Source organism: Gallinula chloropus, assembly GCF_964237585.1.
Source record: "Gallinula chloropus genome assembly, chromosome: 3".
In the NCBI taxonomy this organism is placed as follows: Eukaryota; Metazoa; Chordata; class Aves; order Gruiformes; family Rallidae; genus Gallinula; species Gallinula chloropus.
The window spans coordinates 24,923,312-24,938,547 of record NC_140087.1 but is presented as its reverse complement, the minus strand read 5'-3'; the positions used below and the strand labels follow the sequence as shown (position 1 = coordinate 24,938,547).

Genomic DNA, 15,236 nt, shown 5'->3' with positions numbered 1-15,236 from the left:
GGATCCCTCTCAGGAAAGGCTCTGACTGATGTATGCAAACACAAAGAGCTCCTGCACATCTGACAGTAGCCATGGCTCCTTGCCCGGGGAGCTGGGGAGGTATTGAGAAAGAGGCAGAACTGGGAAGTTCTCTGGACTCAAATGCTTCACACTTCCTCCTGGGAAGTCCAAGAATTAAATACAGCATTGTAGGAGCTTACTCATGAACGGCAGCTCTGTGCAGAAGGCAACCTGCCCTTCTCAGCAGTCCTTGTATGCAGTGTTAAAAGGAAGTAGACATTTATTCCCACTCTTGGGAATAAACACAAACATGAGCAGGCAGCTTATATTCCCCCCGCCTTCCTTACCACTCCCAGGACTGTAAAGTGTTTTGGACATAGCACCATTTCAGTGAAGGAAGTAGCTGGTACCACGTTCTCGTTTTTCCACCAAGTCCTCTCCTCTGCTAGCCATAGATCTGTTTGAACTGGTAGCACTCGTTGCAGTAGCCATTGCACTTGGCGTTGCCATAGTGATCGCAAGCTGGGGCTCGGCAGCGCTGCTTCGGGGGCTCCTCCGTGGACGGGTCCCTGGCACTCCCCGACGGCGCCAGCTGACTGAGGCGCTGGCACTCGGGGCACAAGTCATCGGTCCTGCGAGCCAGGTTGTTTCGGCAGGAAGCCACCGCACACTGTCTCTTCTGGCTACTCGACACTCCCCGCTGCATGTCTCTGTGCTGCCCTGTTCTCTTGAGAAAAGTTAAGACACACATTGTCAGTTGCCGTGCTGGCAGCACGAGAGGCTTTTTGATTTACTTTCAGCTTTTTGCTCGTGGTTTGTGTAGGTAACCACTGCGGGCTGTTGAAGGCACATGCTTCTAAAAAGTGCAATACCAAGAGCCAAGCTGAGCTTTACCAAAGAAAATCACAAATTCTGCCATTTCTTAGGAAAAAAATAAAGGTTTTTATCTGTGGTAACGCTCAATTCTAAGAGAGTCAAAACAAACCAGATGAAGAAAACCCCAAAACTGGAACAGAAAAAAATCTGTAATGGGCTGAATGAAAAAGGCAACATGAAGCAGACTAAACCCCTCAATGCAGTTGCATAGCTCTACGGGCAAGAACAAACATCTCTCCCTGATAAGCAAGCAAACCAACTGCTCATTCAACTGCTTCCACTGAGATTGCTGGTAAAATCCCATCTGGGGTAAAACTGAAGACAGCCATGACAGCCCGAAACTGAGAATGACTTTTAGGAGTGCTGCTCAACTGGAGCAGGGAAAATTCATGAGATACTCTACAATCATCTTTCCAAGATTCTTAGGATGCAGTCACCTGAGGATTTTCTAGTATGCATCCTGAGTTGTGCACACAAGAGAAAAACGTGCAGAGCTAAACAAGAGGAAGATTCTGAAGAGTTCACACTTACTTCTGGCTGTCTCACCAGCTGTTCTTCTGTCCTCCTGGCTTCCTGAAACCGTTGGTTCTGGGCTTTAATGAAGCAGTTCTGGCAGTACCCTTCGAGCATGGTGCTGCTCAGGGTGCCACAGTCGCGCCTCTGGCAGGACACGGTATTACGGAAGGTGGCGGCGGAGGTCCCGGGCTGACCCGCTGCCAAGGGCTTCCTCTGAGATCTCCTCTGGTGGCGTAGCAAAGCACTGTCTGCAATGCAAAGGAAGGACAGGAGGAGTTTGAATGAGCTCACTAGATCTGCTGACTCAAAAGCAACAACGAAAAGCTCCCCAGATTAAAAACAACAACAACAACAACAAAAATCAACTGTTTTCAAACGTGGGTTTTGGACATTGCTGAGCCACCTCAGTTGATGCACTTTCCTCCATGTTACATAAGTAAAGGCGCTAATAGAGTCTGATTTTCACATCAGAAGTTGTTGAAACTGCTGATTTGGGGAAAACTTGCCTTCAGTTGGAAAACTTGATCCCACTGAAGTGAAGAGGAATGTTGCCTTTGGCTTCAACATCCCATCTGTGACCTACTCCAACACTTCCCTCTCAGCCTTCCCCATTTCAGCAGCACCAGGTAATGGAATTACAGCGGCACAGAGCTTAATGGGAAAAAGTGCCTATAGTTTTTAGCTGCATGTGGCAATCTTACATATACATTCCACAATCAGGAAAAAAACATTCATTGTGAACAATGCTGGAAAATGAGCTATTGCAAGCTGGCACAGAAGTTCCCAAATTTGAAAGTGTGTGGAAAGCGCAGCACTGGCACCATCGTCAGCAATTCCACAGTCTCAAGACCTGCAAGAGTTTCTCTTTCACCCTCAGTACATAGCCAAGGGCTCGTGGCCTGTGTAACAGGGCAGCAGCACGAAAAACGACGTGCACACATGTGTACGGTGCTACCAAGGAGGATTTCAAGGTAGATTCTAAAAATGCACTCCTAAGTTACTCCAAAATAAAAGCACGTTACCTACAGTCAGCTTCTACTTGCTCTGCTTATTATCAAGGTGACTCCAAGGTGTTAAATCTGTTATACCCAGAATAGATACAGAACTTCAAATGTAGTCCAAGCTTAAAAGCCTTGCTAAGACAATTGGATTTCAGTAGCATCAATACTATAGCAGTTCCTCCACCGAGCCCTACAGCTTGTCCAGAAAATCCATACCAAACCATGACTGCAGTGGCCAGTGGAGAGGGATCAGAAATAACCCCCTTTCTGAGCACTAGCTTTGCTTCCAAGAAAGCCGATGGGAGATTTTACAAGATAATTACAGGATAATAACAACTCCTCTTCACACCACTGCTGCTGCTGCTCCACACCTTTACAGTCACTCCCTGCCTTTTTAGCACCCATTGTGTGCAGAGCTTCATAGCTTGAGAAGGACCATCTGCAGTCAAAGTGCGCCAAAGCCCACCCCATCTCCACTTACCATGGTTTGCCTCGTATTCAAAATAACACAGTGTGCAAAAGCCCTCATTCTGCGATGTCCCAAAAAACTTGCAGCCAGATTTCCTGCAGAGGTCACCTCCCCTCTTCTCGGGAGGAAACAGCACTGGCGAAGGCTCCTCACCACAGCTGTTGGGATCCTGATGGCAGGAATTCTGGAGGAGGATCTGCGAGATCTGAGACGGGTCAGATGTTGACCTCTGGTGGCACGTGGATGGGAAAGCAGGGCTGCCATTTGAGGAGCGCTCTGTAGTCCTTTTGAAGCAAGTGCTACATATGCCATTGAAGGTCCTGTTGGCCTTCTGACGGCACACCTTGCATGTGGCATAGTCTAAATGTCTCTGGTCATCCAAGTTGTTGCAAGGACCGAGCTGTCTGGCGTTGTAGCAGCGTTCGCACAGCCCATTGTGTTGCACGTTCAGTGTGAAAGGGCAGTCCGGTGTCCTGCATTTCATGGCCGTGGTTTCGCTGTACAGGAAAAGGCTTGGAGCGGTTGGTGGTGCAGAGCGAGGCCCTGTTACAGGCTCTTCGGGCATCCATCCCCCAGGTTCACACACATCCCCACGGGAGGAGCCCAACCCAGCTGCCTTCAGTTTTTCGGGTGCTGCTTTGGAGGTCTGCTTTCTTCCTTTGCTCCCCTGGGACCTCCGCTCAAAGCACTCATGGCAGTAAGGCTGGGTGTTCACAGACATGTAGAAAGGGCAGTTTGGTGTTTCACATTTCACCTGTAAGAGAGAGAGCTGGGAAAGAGACAGTTCCTGTCTGTTCCTGGGGCAGGTCTCTCTCCGAACAGGCTCGTTGTTCTCCTGCCACTTCTTGTACTCATGCTGCACCAGTTGAAAGTAGTCTTCCACAAGGTTGATTTCTTTGGGTAGGTTGCCTTCATCTAACCTGACAGCCAAAAAAGGAAGATTGCATCAGTGTTTGAGAAGGGCAGATGGTGGGGGTGGAGGCAAATACAAGCAACGTGGGGAGGAAATGTAGATTTAATGCACATCCATATTACTCAACTAGAAGATCCAGGATGTTAAAACTGTTGCTGTAAATGGAAATAATTTTAAAAGCAGGTGTTCAATGATGTCAAATGGAGACTTTCACATCTAAAGACATGCTCTGATGTAATGCCAAACAGAAGTATTCTTAAAAGGATTTTCTAGGTGAGGGTTTTCTGTCTACAAGCTGTTTACAGGAAGAATATGGATAATCCCTGAGAAGAGGAATGGAAAATCCCCCCAGTCCTGAATTCCACTGAAGACCAGAGCTCAACTGAGTTGAGGGTAGAGTAGAAGACCACCAGCCCACACAAAGAGCAAGCCTTTCCTACAGTGGGCTCTACATTTCATGATATATTTTATCATGAAATCTGCTCCTGGTTTTGCCCTGTTGGGTCTGTTATCTACTAGGGGAATTCTTTAAACAAACTACAGGCCTTTGTTGCAGTGTGCGTAATAGTAGCATCCACAGCATCCCTACCCTGCCCCCGACTGCAGGCAAACCCCGCACTGGAGCTTTGCCATGCCGCAGCTCGAAGGATGAGGAGCTGGCATTACTGGTAACACTCGAGAACACGTTCATGCAGCAGGACTAGGGAAGCTGGATTGATCTTCATTATATATGCACCTATCTTTTGGGTAGGAGGACTTCAGTTTTCAAGGCTCCCAAACCACCCCTCCCCTGTGTGGTAATGGAAGGAGACATGAGGAGTTGCTTCCCTTCCACACTTGCCAAAGGGATGGGCAGGCACTGCCACCAGCGTTCCCTAAATGCAAGGAGAAGCCGATGGGTGCTGCCAGCTGCCCCCAGCACGTTACTGACGGCTCAGCTGTCGGGGCGGGGGTGAAGACTGATGACGGTTCCTCCACCAGCCACAGCTTCCTGCCTACTGCCACACTGCAACAGCCCAGCATGCCAAGGCGTCTGTGCCAAGAGCGTATCGCCAGGTCCTTTCCCCTAGGGCAACCAAAATTACACCAACTGCCCCTTATGCAACATGCCCTTACATAAAGCACAGGAGTTTGGTCTAACTGCTTCCTGGGTTTAACTACTTTTCAGCCACCCTCCCATATAATCTCAAAGTCAGTGAAACTAATCATTTTACGCTTCTAAAATGTTAGTTTTTGGTCTGCCAAGTCTGAAGACATTTCTGCCTTTAAATCTGTGACTGGGTTGAGCTCACTCCACTTTCAAAGCATGTCAGCAGTAATGCCATGATTTCGTATCGCAGAGGGTAAACAGGGTAAACACAGTTGCTAGGGTGGAAGGAAGAAAGGAAAAACCAAGGACCACACTGGCACCTCCCACCACTGTAAACAAAGGTTGCAGAAAAGGGAATGACACTCACTTTGCAGCATTGATTAGATGAGTTGTACCGTGGTCCCAGCCTTGCACTGGAATTTCTATCACTATCAGGTAGTCTTTTAGCAGCTGCTTTGTGTCCCTCTCCTCTGCATCTGTCAGGAAGTGCAAGCGCAAGTCCTCAAATTTGCCTCGTTCACTGGTGACTAGAGGGACAGCCCGGAGCTCTGTGGGGAAACAAGGCACATTAGCACATAATTTAGAGAGAGGAGAATGGCTGGCAGAAGCAACCAGTTTCTAAACAATGCCACTGGTGGAGGACACAGACACACACACCACAAACTTAGCCCTACCCCATGAAGTTATAATGTCCCATAGCAACTTTCTTCTGGATGTACTGTAGATGTACTTTGTTAGACCTTTCCAGGGGATGATGCCCTAACCTGAACTTAGAGCACCTCTATCCCTTCAGAAGAGCCACATGTATCACATTGCGTGCACTGGGCTGTGAAACCAGATCCTTCAAAACTTATCTTTTGATGGGGTGTGGAAAGGTGGCCAGAACACAGTGAAGCAGAGGTCGTCCCCCCCCTTTGACGGAGGCCAGCCTGCAAGCTGGCAAATTGTACTCTACTTTCAAACAGTGATTTGAAAACAACCTTTATTTTCTATTCCAATTTAGAGTCAAAACTGTTTCTGGTCACACTTTAAGCACACGTTCCAAAGGAATCTTCTACATTTATTCTGACTTTTGAAATGCAAATCTGAACCAGATTACATTGTAAATGATTGATCAGCATGATGAAATTGAAGCAGCTACATAAATACCAAACAAAGTACTTGAAAACTACCTGGCCCGCTGTCCTTCAGAGACACCAGAGGTGTAAAATGCATGTTGTCATAGCCAAGCACTATTGGGTATCTGTAGCATTCTTCGGCTGGCCAAAGCAGAGGCAAGTAAACACCTCCAACGTTCAGAGGAGAAAAGCTGGAGCCAGACTCTAAGCTTCTCACCACTTTATCTGCACAAGGAAGATAAAGAAAACACAAACAAACACAATTAAGCATGTGCTACAGGCAAGAGAAAGCATTCTGGGTGTTTTAGAACAGTTGTTGAAAATGGCCAGTTCTGAAACGTATCTACCTAAGAACAGCTATGAGCAAAGCAAGATTACTAATACAGCAGAGAGTAACACGGTCCTTAAGGTATCATGGCTAGCCAGGCAACTCACCTGCAAGGACAATGATAGGCCTCCTGAGGATGTTAGCAAGGATGAAGATGTGGATTTCTTCCAGTGCATTATATGGGAGTCTGTTTCGAGCCCCAGATGTTTCTGGGGAGGTCATTTCAACAAGGCATTCCCACTCCTCCTCCCAGTTCTGAGGAAAGAGACATCTGTCAGCAACCCTTCAAAGACATGGAGGTCAGGAACTAACTGCAGCTCAAAATAGCCACATTGTCCATTTACTCTGAAGGAGGACTGTGTCTGATCTCCACAAACAGTGGCATCCGTGAAGCCAAAAAGCAAATGAAATCAGCAAGACAACGCTGATGAGCACTTGGAGAACAGCACCGTTCCCTCAGGCCACCTTACCCGGGTGTTATAGCAGAGTCCCGTTTCTACAAACTCCTGGGATTTGCTAGCCTCCCGCTGCCAGCGGTGCTTCAAGTTCTGTGTGTCAATCTCCCTGAGCGCACTGAACAACGTTTTTCTTAAGACCAGGTCGATATCTTCAATGCCCCACATGTACTGTGATGCTGCATGCATGAGGCAATTCCCATCACCTGCAAAACAAAGGCAAGAGTACATTATTATTAAATGGCAGCTTAAATAAAACCCCAGAAGCACACGGGGTGTAAACTGTGCTGCACATACACATATTCCTTGTGTGCTTCTCTCTCTGCCTTGGACACGAGGGTGTTAACAAGACTACAGTGATGACCTGTCTGCTTTGAGGTGGAATGGAACAAAGTCCTCTCTACTGGTTTTGTGCCTTCACCAGCTGGTAGTAGGCTGTCATTCAGCAATGGAGGGAAGCCTGCCCCTTATCTAACTTCCTTAACTTTGACTGATATCATGTACTAAATTTTGGGGTCAACTGCAAATGTTACACAGTTGAAACAGCTTTTAAACATACCAAAGTCAACTTAAAATTACAAAAGAATGTGTAAACCTCCCTCTTCACTGTTTATACAAGTACAGCTGATGGCATGGGGAAGAGATAATGGAAACCACTAAGAAAACACTGTAGTAACACCAAGCTTTGCGTCCCCTGAGGAGCACTGCATTGAACAGCCTGGTGCTTGGGCTCTGTTTCATGGAGAAATAGTAATTAAAGTTTTTTAAAAACTTAAAAAGTCAGAAAGGGAAGAGTAGGTGATTTATGCGAAGCAACTGTAGGGACACCATCCTCTCAGCACTGACAGTATGCTGGGCTGTTAAATATTTTATTTAGAGGGTTGCGCTTCTAAAACACAAAACTAAAGCTTAATAAATGAAAAACATAATAATCTGGTTTTTATTTACACACACTCCTCACAATGAAAAAGTCCTCTTTACTCAACAGGTAGGAAGTACAGAGATGTTCTGCAATTTCAGAGAGGAAGAAACTGAGACTCAGAGGAGTTAGTTAATTAAAAGGTGTGACAAACTATGCCTATGGCTGGGTTTCAAATTCTATCTCTAGCCATCTTCTTCAGCAGCTGGTGTCTCCCTTGAAAGGGAGACATTAAGGATCATTACTGCCATATCCTCAGGTTCCAAACTAGGTCTGGTGTTTACAACAGCGGTGAACAGATTTGCTCAATGCTAAGAATTCACAGCAATTTCCTTGGAATAGAGGACATAAACCACACCGCTAGATTTTTCTCACACAGGGGAAAAATAACACCCCACCAAAAATTTAAAACCAGTTTGCCACATACACTGAGCTCAACTACACCATTTGCCAACACTTCTGCTACTTTTCCTAGGAAGCTGCAGAGAAAATCCTACAACAAAAGACCCCAAAACCTGAAGAAGAGATCCTCTGAAATCTGCTTAACACGTCTCAAATTGCTGCGGACTCGGTGCATGCCAGGTTCCTGCATCTGCCCCTGGTCCCTGAACACGGTCTTAGTTACTCCAAGCCCGCGGGCCACTTACTTGAGCTGAAAAATCAGGGAACACTAAATAAGACAGAAAGACTGACTGGGTTTCCTTCTGACCGAGAAAGATGACATATTAATCCCATTAAAATTTTCCCTTTGCAAAATCTAGAGCAAAGATAAGATGATTATTTTTTTTTCTCTGGTCCCCTGTCTATCGGAGAGCTTGCTTTCAGTTCTTTATTGAGAAGCGCTGCCCAAAATTCCTTACACAGCACTTGGAATTCCCCCACGACGTTTGACTAGCAATTGAGCAACAGTTGTACTTTTTGTTCTGCGGCTCCGGGGCTGAGCCCCAAAGCCGCCCTCGGACTTTCCCGGGGGGTGTGGCCGGCCGAACTGGAATGGGTGCCAATTCATTATTGTACAAGTGAAATCCCTACAGCCAATAGGCAAGGGAATTTTTACATTTTTATACTTTTTTTTTAATTAAACAAAAAAAAAAAAAAAAACCCCAAAAAACACCAAACCCACAACGGTTTCAATTTGTATGCCTCCCACTGCTTTCCTCCTATCCGCCATTCGCCCATCTGCCAAGAAACGCGTGGTGATTCAAAAGGGCTTTATTTTTTTTAAATTCAAAAAGCCCAGGGCGCTCCACAAACTCACGTACATATTAGATAAAACAGACGACAAAACTTCCTATAGGAAATACTTTACTTTCAACAGTTACAACCTTCACCAGAAAACCCCCCAGAATTTTCTGAAGAAAGCCCACCGCTGGCTGAAGGGATTAATATATTCCTCCCACACCTACGGGTTAGGCAGCTAAATGCTGGGGGCAGGGGGGAACAAAAAAACCCACTAACATGTTATTTTCTAGGATAATACAGGTCTCCAAAGCTTCTAACCGTGCTTTCAGGGATCCTCTCCTTCCGTCCAGTTTACCTTCTCTCCCCTGCGAAGGTCCAGAGCTGCAACTGCTTTGCATAAACCACAGGTTCGCAAAGCCACTCCTTCTACTCATGCACCCGGTGACCCTAAAGCACTGAACTGAAGCCAAGTTCATTGACTGCGAGGGTTATGGGGGGGTGGGGGGAACCACAAACCAAGTCCTTGCTTTGCCTTGACTCAACCTGCCCCAGTATCTCCTGGTGCACCAGCTCACAGATGTGACCCGAGCCCCAGTCCACAAACTGTTGCCTCTTGCAACGCAGGCTGACAGTCACGAGACCACGCAAGTCACAGCTACTGAACACAGTGATGTCAGCAACAAGGGCCTGTCAGGGCAGTGTTAACCCCTGCAGGACTCACGGTAACAGGAGATGGGGGATTCCAAAACCTCACTCTTTGCCCTGGGCAAAAGATAGGCACGTTGTCCATCTTCCTAGTAAATCTGCTTGCCTGTCTCCTGGGGTGAAGTTTTGAAGATGTAACACTTGGAGTGATGTTACCTTCCTAGTACCTGCAACACGCTGCCTGCCCGAGTGCTGCCTGCCCAAGCTGCAACTCCAGTCCTTCTGGAAGTTCAAGGTTACATAATCTCCAAGAACAGCCTAATCAGAGTCACAAGAATTTTACACACGTGCAAAAGCCCAACAACAGGTTAGGGCCTCTCTGACAACTGCAGACACATACGTTAGGATCAGGCTCTTCTAGGTCACAGCAGTGACATCTACACGGTGCTTCCGTTTTTATGGCTTTTGCACAAGACAGACACATGAGATCAGACTGTGAAGTACAGAACAATGTGGACTGGGAAGATAAGGACAACATGTACATAAACAGATATAAAAAGAAGCCTCCACAGAACAAAACAAAGACTTCAAGGAGGCTGCAACTCCACCACACCCGCTCTATGACCATCTGCTCCTTCAGCAAAGGTGATGTGTTTTCCATGTTCTTGGAGTCCTCGCTGTCCCAGCCTACCTTCCCAGTTAGGGGCAATCTGTGCTGTAAGGAATCCTGAGTCCAAGTTCGCAGCTGCATGACCATAAGTCACAGCCATTACTGAGTCTTTCCTCTGCTGAATGTGAAATGCTCAGGGACCCTTAGTCATGTGCAAAAGTTTCCTGCTCAAGACCATGGACACACGTACGCTATTCAGGAAATCTTTGCACTACTGCTGAACCTTTTAATTTACAGCACTTGACACAACACACACACAGTAGCCCTAAAGCCAAGCCCCACACCCAGCGCTGACCCTTGAAAGAGAAGGGCGCTGCAAACTTCGTGTTGCACAAAGATGGCTGTCAGCGACGCGCACCGCAACCACTGGCGAGCCCTAAGGGAGGGCAAGAGCTGCCAAACCCCAGCAGGTAACAGAGGGTAAAGGAGCCAGCTGGGAGTGGGGTGCTGACCCCAGGGACAGGGAGGTCAGGTTCCCATTGGCTCCAAGTCTGGAATGCTCCCACTGGCACCACAGGTAAAGCTGGGCCACCAGCAGGTGAACCTTGCCTGCCAGCTACAGTGGTAGGGCTTATGGCTTCTAATATACACAATGTATGTATATACACACACACACACAAACACATCCCCGTCACTCAAAGCATCTGAAGTCTCCTCTTGCCTGGCATTAAGGGCCGCTCAGCACTTCCGACCAGGCAGCCGACACACAGCAGAGTTGGATTCATGGAAAGGCAACGGGTTGCAAATCTAAGTTGCGGCCTGGTGTTTTACTCTGATGTGCCACAGGTTACTGACATTATGGAAGTATCTGTGAAATTTTCAGGCTATATTCGTAATACTGTGACATGGGCAGGGGACTGCTGCAGCCTCAGGACAGCAGATCATGTGGAAAGAATTTTAGTTTACAAAACTAAGACTAAAAGGCACCACTTTTTTTAAGGCCGCGCACTTCTGTTTCAGTAACGTGAACTCAGATGCTATTAATAAAGGTGCTACATTAGTACTGCCCGTTTTAATGGGAGCGCAAAGACCAGCTCATAACTTACCATTAGTCTTCAGTGGGACAAGTCTCCGAACTTCCATGCACCAGTTGAGCTTCCTCTGGCGCTCCAGCGAAGTCTGTGTGGCCTGGTCCATCAGGGCCTTCTGAAGCGTTTCCCGAAACTGAGGGCAAAACTGGCACATTCTGAACATTTCTACGGTGTATCTGTGCATAGTCCTGAAGTGGTGAATTATTCCATTGGGGGCTCTGACCACGTCTTCAGGTGTCCTCTCTCTAATCTTCATGGTTTTCAGCATATTACTCTGGTACAAAGCTTGAGGAAGGATGTGTTGGCCAGCCATGTTTCTAGAAGACATCTGAAATGAAAAAGGATCATTTTATTAGAATGTTAACATTCTTGCATTGCAGCGCTGTGACTTCTCCAGCGACTGTGAAGCCTGAAAGGGGTAGGATTCTGGCAGCAGTTTTGCCTAAAATGAGCACAGAGAGGATGCAGTCCATAGATGATGGACTCATATCCACTAGCCTCTCTGCATTACTCAGATATAGACAATGACCAGTTTATTCCAATCATTTATTGCTATCATTTAATGAGGTATTACAGGGAATTTATTTATAACTAAGGAAATTGCATCATCATTCAAAAAAAAAAAAGCATTTAAATCAAAGTAAGGATAAAAGAAGACAAGATCAAGGGAAAGGAAAATTAGCCTGGAAATTTGACTAATTGATAATTGCACGGTGTAATCCCATATGAACTTGCTGAACTTTCAGCACGTTTCAAGCTCTTGTTTTGATGACATGCCAAAAAAAGCAGATAATGACCATTTCAGATTTCCACAGCCCATCCGTTCTGAGAAGTGATGCTTGGTACAGTACAAAAAGAGCCCCGAGTATTACATGCCACACTAGTACCTGTCCCATACTTACAGCAGCCAAAGACGGCAAGCGAGAGGAGTCTGCAGCAGAGCAAGGGCTCAAGAGCAGACTTAACGTTACTCTGCTTGAGGCTCCTTATATTTTGTGAGTGGTTGAGCCACCGCACAGGGGTGCTTGTGCTGCGCGTGGGGGTGCAGGCTGCAGTGCTGCTATTACTCAGCGGTAAGTCAACATAGCTGAAAAAGCATTTCCACTTGGCTCAAAAACCCCAATATTTTTCCACAGCGGGGTATGTAATGTTTGCTGCCCTGCATCCCTTTCTGCAGTATCTCTGGCCTCACAGGCTACAGCAGGAAGAACAAAAAAACCCCATAACCTCAAACTGTCTACACTCTCTGAAATACTTACTCAGACAGAGTGCACTAACTTTGTGGCTAGTTAGGGCCAAACACAGGGACCACATCCCTCAAAACTCCCATGCGCTACGGTAATGCCACCACCACCATCTTTGTATTATTCACGTACAGTATTGCCATGTTTAAAAACAAAGCCAAATTTATGTTAAGACAAATAAGGATATGCCTGCCTGACATGTTTAGATTACAGCTGGTCGCATAAGGAGGCCCCACCATCGTGACTATGAACCTAGGAACAACTAGCACACCGTAAGTATATGTCAAGGTCTGGATATATACCTTGCCATGTACAAGGGGACAAGAAGCAACTGAAAACCGCTTTATTCAGCTATTAGGGAGTTTTCTCATGGGGACAGGAGTCTAAAGGACCATCATGAGGAAGGACAACTACAACTCAACAGACTGACTAGGAAGGGACTTCCAGATCAGGGCAGGAGACCCCTTTCACACAGAAAGGCTTAAGCACACCCTTCTCCAGCCGCTTTCTCCTCTTCACCTGGAAACATCCGGTGGTGACATCCACCTCCAGCTGCCCAGCCAGAGCACTGGAAAGGACCCTGCCAGGATAAGAGGGGACCTCAAACTCCAGCTGCCAAGAGCTGCCCTCTACAACCTCTCTGAGAACCAGCTGATGGAGAGATTCAGTAGACACCCTGTCAAACCCTAAACAGAAGCAGGTGAAACGTGAGATGCTGCAAAGTCCTTTCAGTTCAGTCAGGGCAATGTCATTCACAGAGTTTCTTTCCTCTGTTCCTGTAGAGCACTGGGGACAGGGCTCAGAGCTCTCACATCCTGCCACACACAGAACAGCTTTCCTTTACCTAACAAAGACAGCAGATTCTTTTCATTCGCCTGCCAACATATAGCCTTAGAACGGCAACACCACTTTCCCATGCCCCCACCAATAGTTTTACACACACTGTTCATGTAATCCTAGATTTAAATATATGGACGATTTAAGAAATTAAAGATAACCAACCCCTTATTCACCTGTTTATTAAACACAGCTATACTTTGCTGCGAGATGACTGAAATGCTGAACTCCTTACTTATGTAAGTAGAGCTATTGAGTCAATGGGATTTTTTTACACGAATGAAGACTAATCACATGATTAAGCACTACTGGCACGGACCCTTGAAATGGTTATTTCCAGCTTTAGGCAACAAAAAAAGTACTGAGCTTACAGAAGTGTTCACTGAAAGGTCATTATTCAGTATTATATTCCAGAGGCGCGTTTTCCCCTCACACACGGAAATTACTGTCTCCGCTATTTACAGTACCAAGCGTCAAGCAAGGCAAAAGCTGAGCTACCCCTGTTTTCAAAGAACAATGCGATGAAACAAACAGAACTCAACAGCCGCCTAAGCCGGAGATTTAAAGAACAGAAAAAGCCGCTCAGCTACGATCGTTAGTCTGTGCCGTGCTGTGCTTTACTGCGTGCTACAGCACTTGAACCTCCTGACACGCCGTGGCTCTGAGCGCCCAGAGACGGACAGCTGTAAACAGTGGTATAAATAGCTGTCGGAGGCAGCATCCGTCCTCAGCGCCCAACACTGAGGATGCTTGGCTCAGGAAAGCTGAATGCTCTCCCGAGATCTGGCGGCAGTTTCGTACAGTTACTTTAGCTTTCTGCCCTCTGAGGAGAGGGGATAATGAACTTTTCCTTGAAGTGCAACGGCAACGCTGAAATAATCGCGCTTAGCACACCTTCAGCGCCCGTCAGTTTCCACGCCCGGGTCTCTGCCCGAGTGCCCGGTACCCAAACAAACACACCGTCGCTCTCTACCGAGAAAGAAGATGCGGGCTGAGCAGGGTGTACCGGGCGCTGCTCCCCTGCTTCGCTGGCCTGCGGGGAGCGGGCGCACGCCGGGCGGAGCGGAGCCGCTCTCCCCACCTGCCCGCGTCCCCGCGGAAGGAGCCAAGGCCGCACGGCTTTGCCGGCCGTACGCGCTGCGCAGAGCCCGCCGAGACCCTGCCGGGGCCCCGGCCCGCCGAGCCCCGGCCGGCGCCAGGCACCAGAGGGCACCGTTCCGCCGCCCGGGCCGAGCTGCCCATCGCCAGCTGGGAGCCAGCCCCGATCGCAGCGGCAGCCGCTCGGGTGCCGGGCGGAAAGCGACCGAGCTCCGCGGCCAAACATGCCTGGTACCCCGAGTTGCGCTCCTGCGAGCGGGGTTAGAAGCAGATAAAGCCGGTTCGCGGGTCCGTCGCGGCGCCGTGCCCTGCCCCTACCCCTGCGCCCGTGTCCGGAGCGGCGCTCACCTCTCCACCGGCGGGCTGCTCCTCTGACCGATCCTGCCGGTAACTCGCGTTCAGCAGCGAGGCTGGAGCGGTGGAACGCAGCTGAGCTCGGAAGCCATCAACCCCCGCCAAGCCGGGGCTCCCTTCCTTTCCCTCCTCCTCCTGCTCCTGCTCCGCCGCCCCCTCCCCTCCGGAGCTGCTGCCGCTGCCGCCGCCGCTGCGGAATGAAGGGCTGAGCCGAGCCTCTCGGTTTGTTTTTTTCTCCTTTCTGTTTCAGCGCCCGGGCCCCACAAAGAGAAAAAAAAAAAAAAAGAAAAGAAAAAAAACACACAACAAAAACCCCCACCGGGGATTTCCACCGGCAGCGCCGGGGACTTTCCGACATGTGACAACAGCCGCCCCGCCCGCCGCCGCCGCCAGGGGGCGCTGCTGTGCCCCCGCGCCTCTCCCCGCCCCCCTCCCGCCGCCGCTTGCCGTGACTCACCGGCGGGCTTTTCGGGACCCGGGCGGGCCTCTT

At 48.4% G+C, this 15,236-nt stretch overlaps 1 protein-coding gene across 1 annotated transcript; it reads right to left on the bottom strand.

The window, feature by feature from the left end:
• Nucleotides 1–445: 445 nt before the first annotated feature.
• Nucleotides 446–14,992, bottom strand: TNFAIP3 (TNF alpha induced protein 3; the record flags this gene model as incomplete). The annotated part of the gene is made up of 9 exons (XM_084262552.1): nucleotides 14,741–14,992; nucleotides 11,229–11,541; nucleotides 6,782–6,972; nucleotides 6,419–6,566; nucleotides 6,038–6,208; nucleotides 5,233–5,413; nucleotides 2,875–3,782; nucleotides 1,408–1,640; nucleotides 446–727 (listed from the first exon to the last, which is right to left on the bottom strand). Exons 2-9 carry the CDS (start codon nucleotides 11,539–11,541, stop codon nucleotides 446–448), a joined length of 2,427 nt encoding a protein of 808 aa, XP_084118678.1. The 5' UTR covers nucleotides 14,741–14,992.
• Between the last annotated feature and the right edge of the window lie 244 nt (nucleotides 14,993–15,236).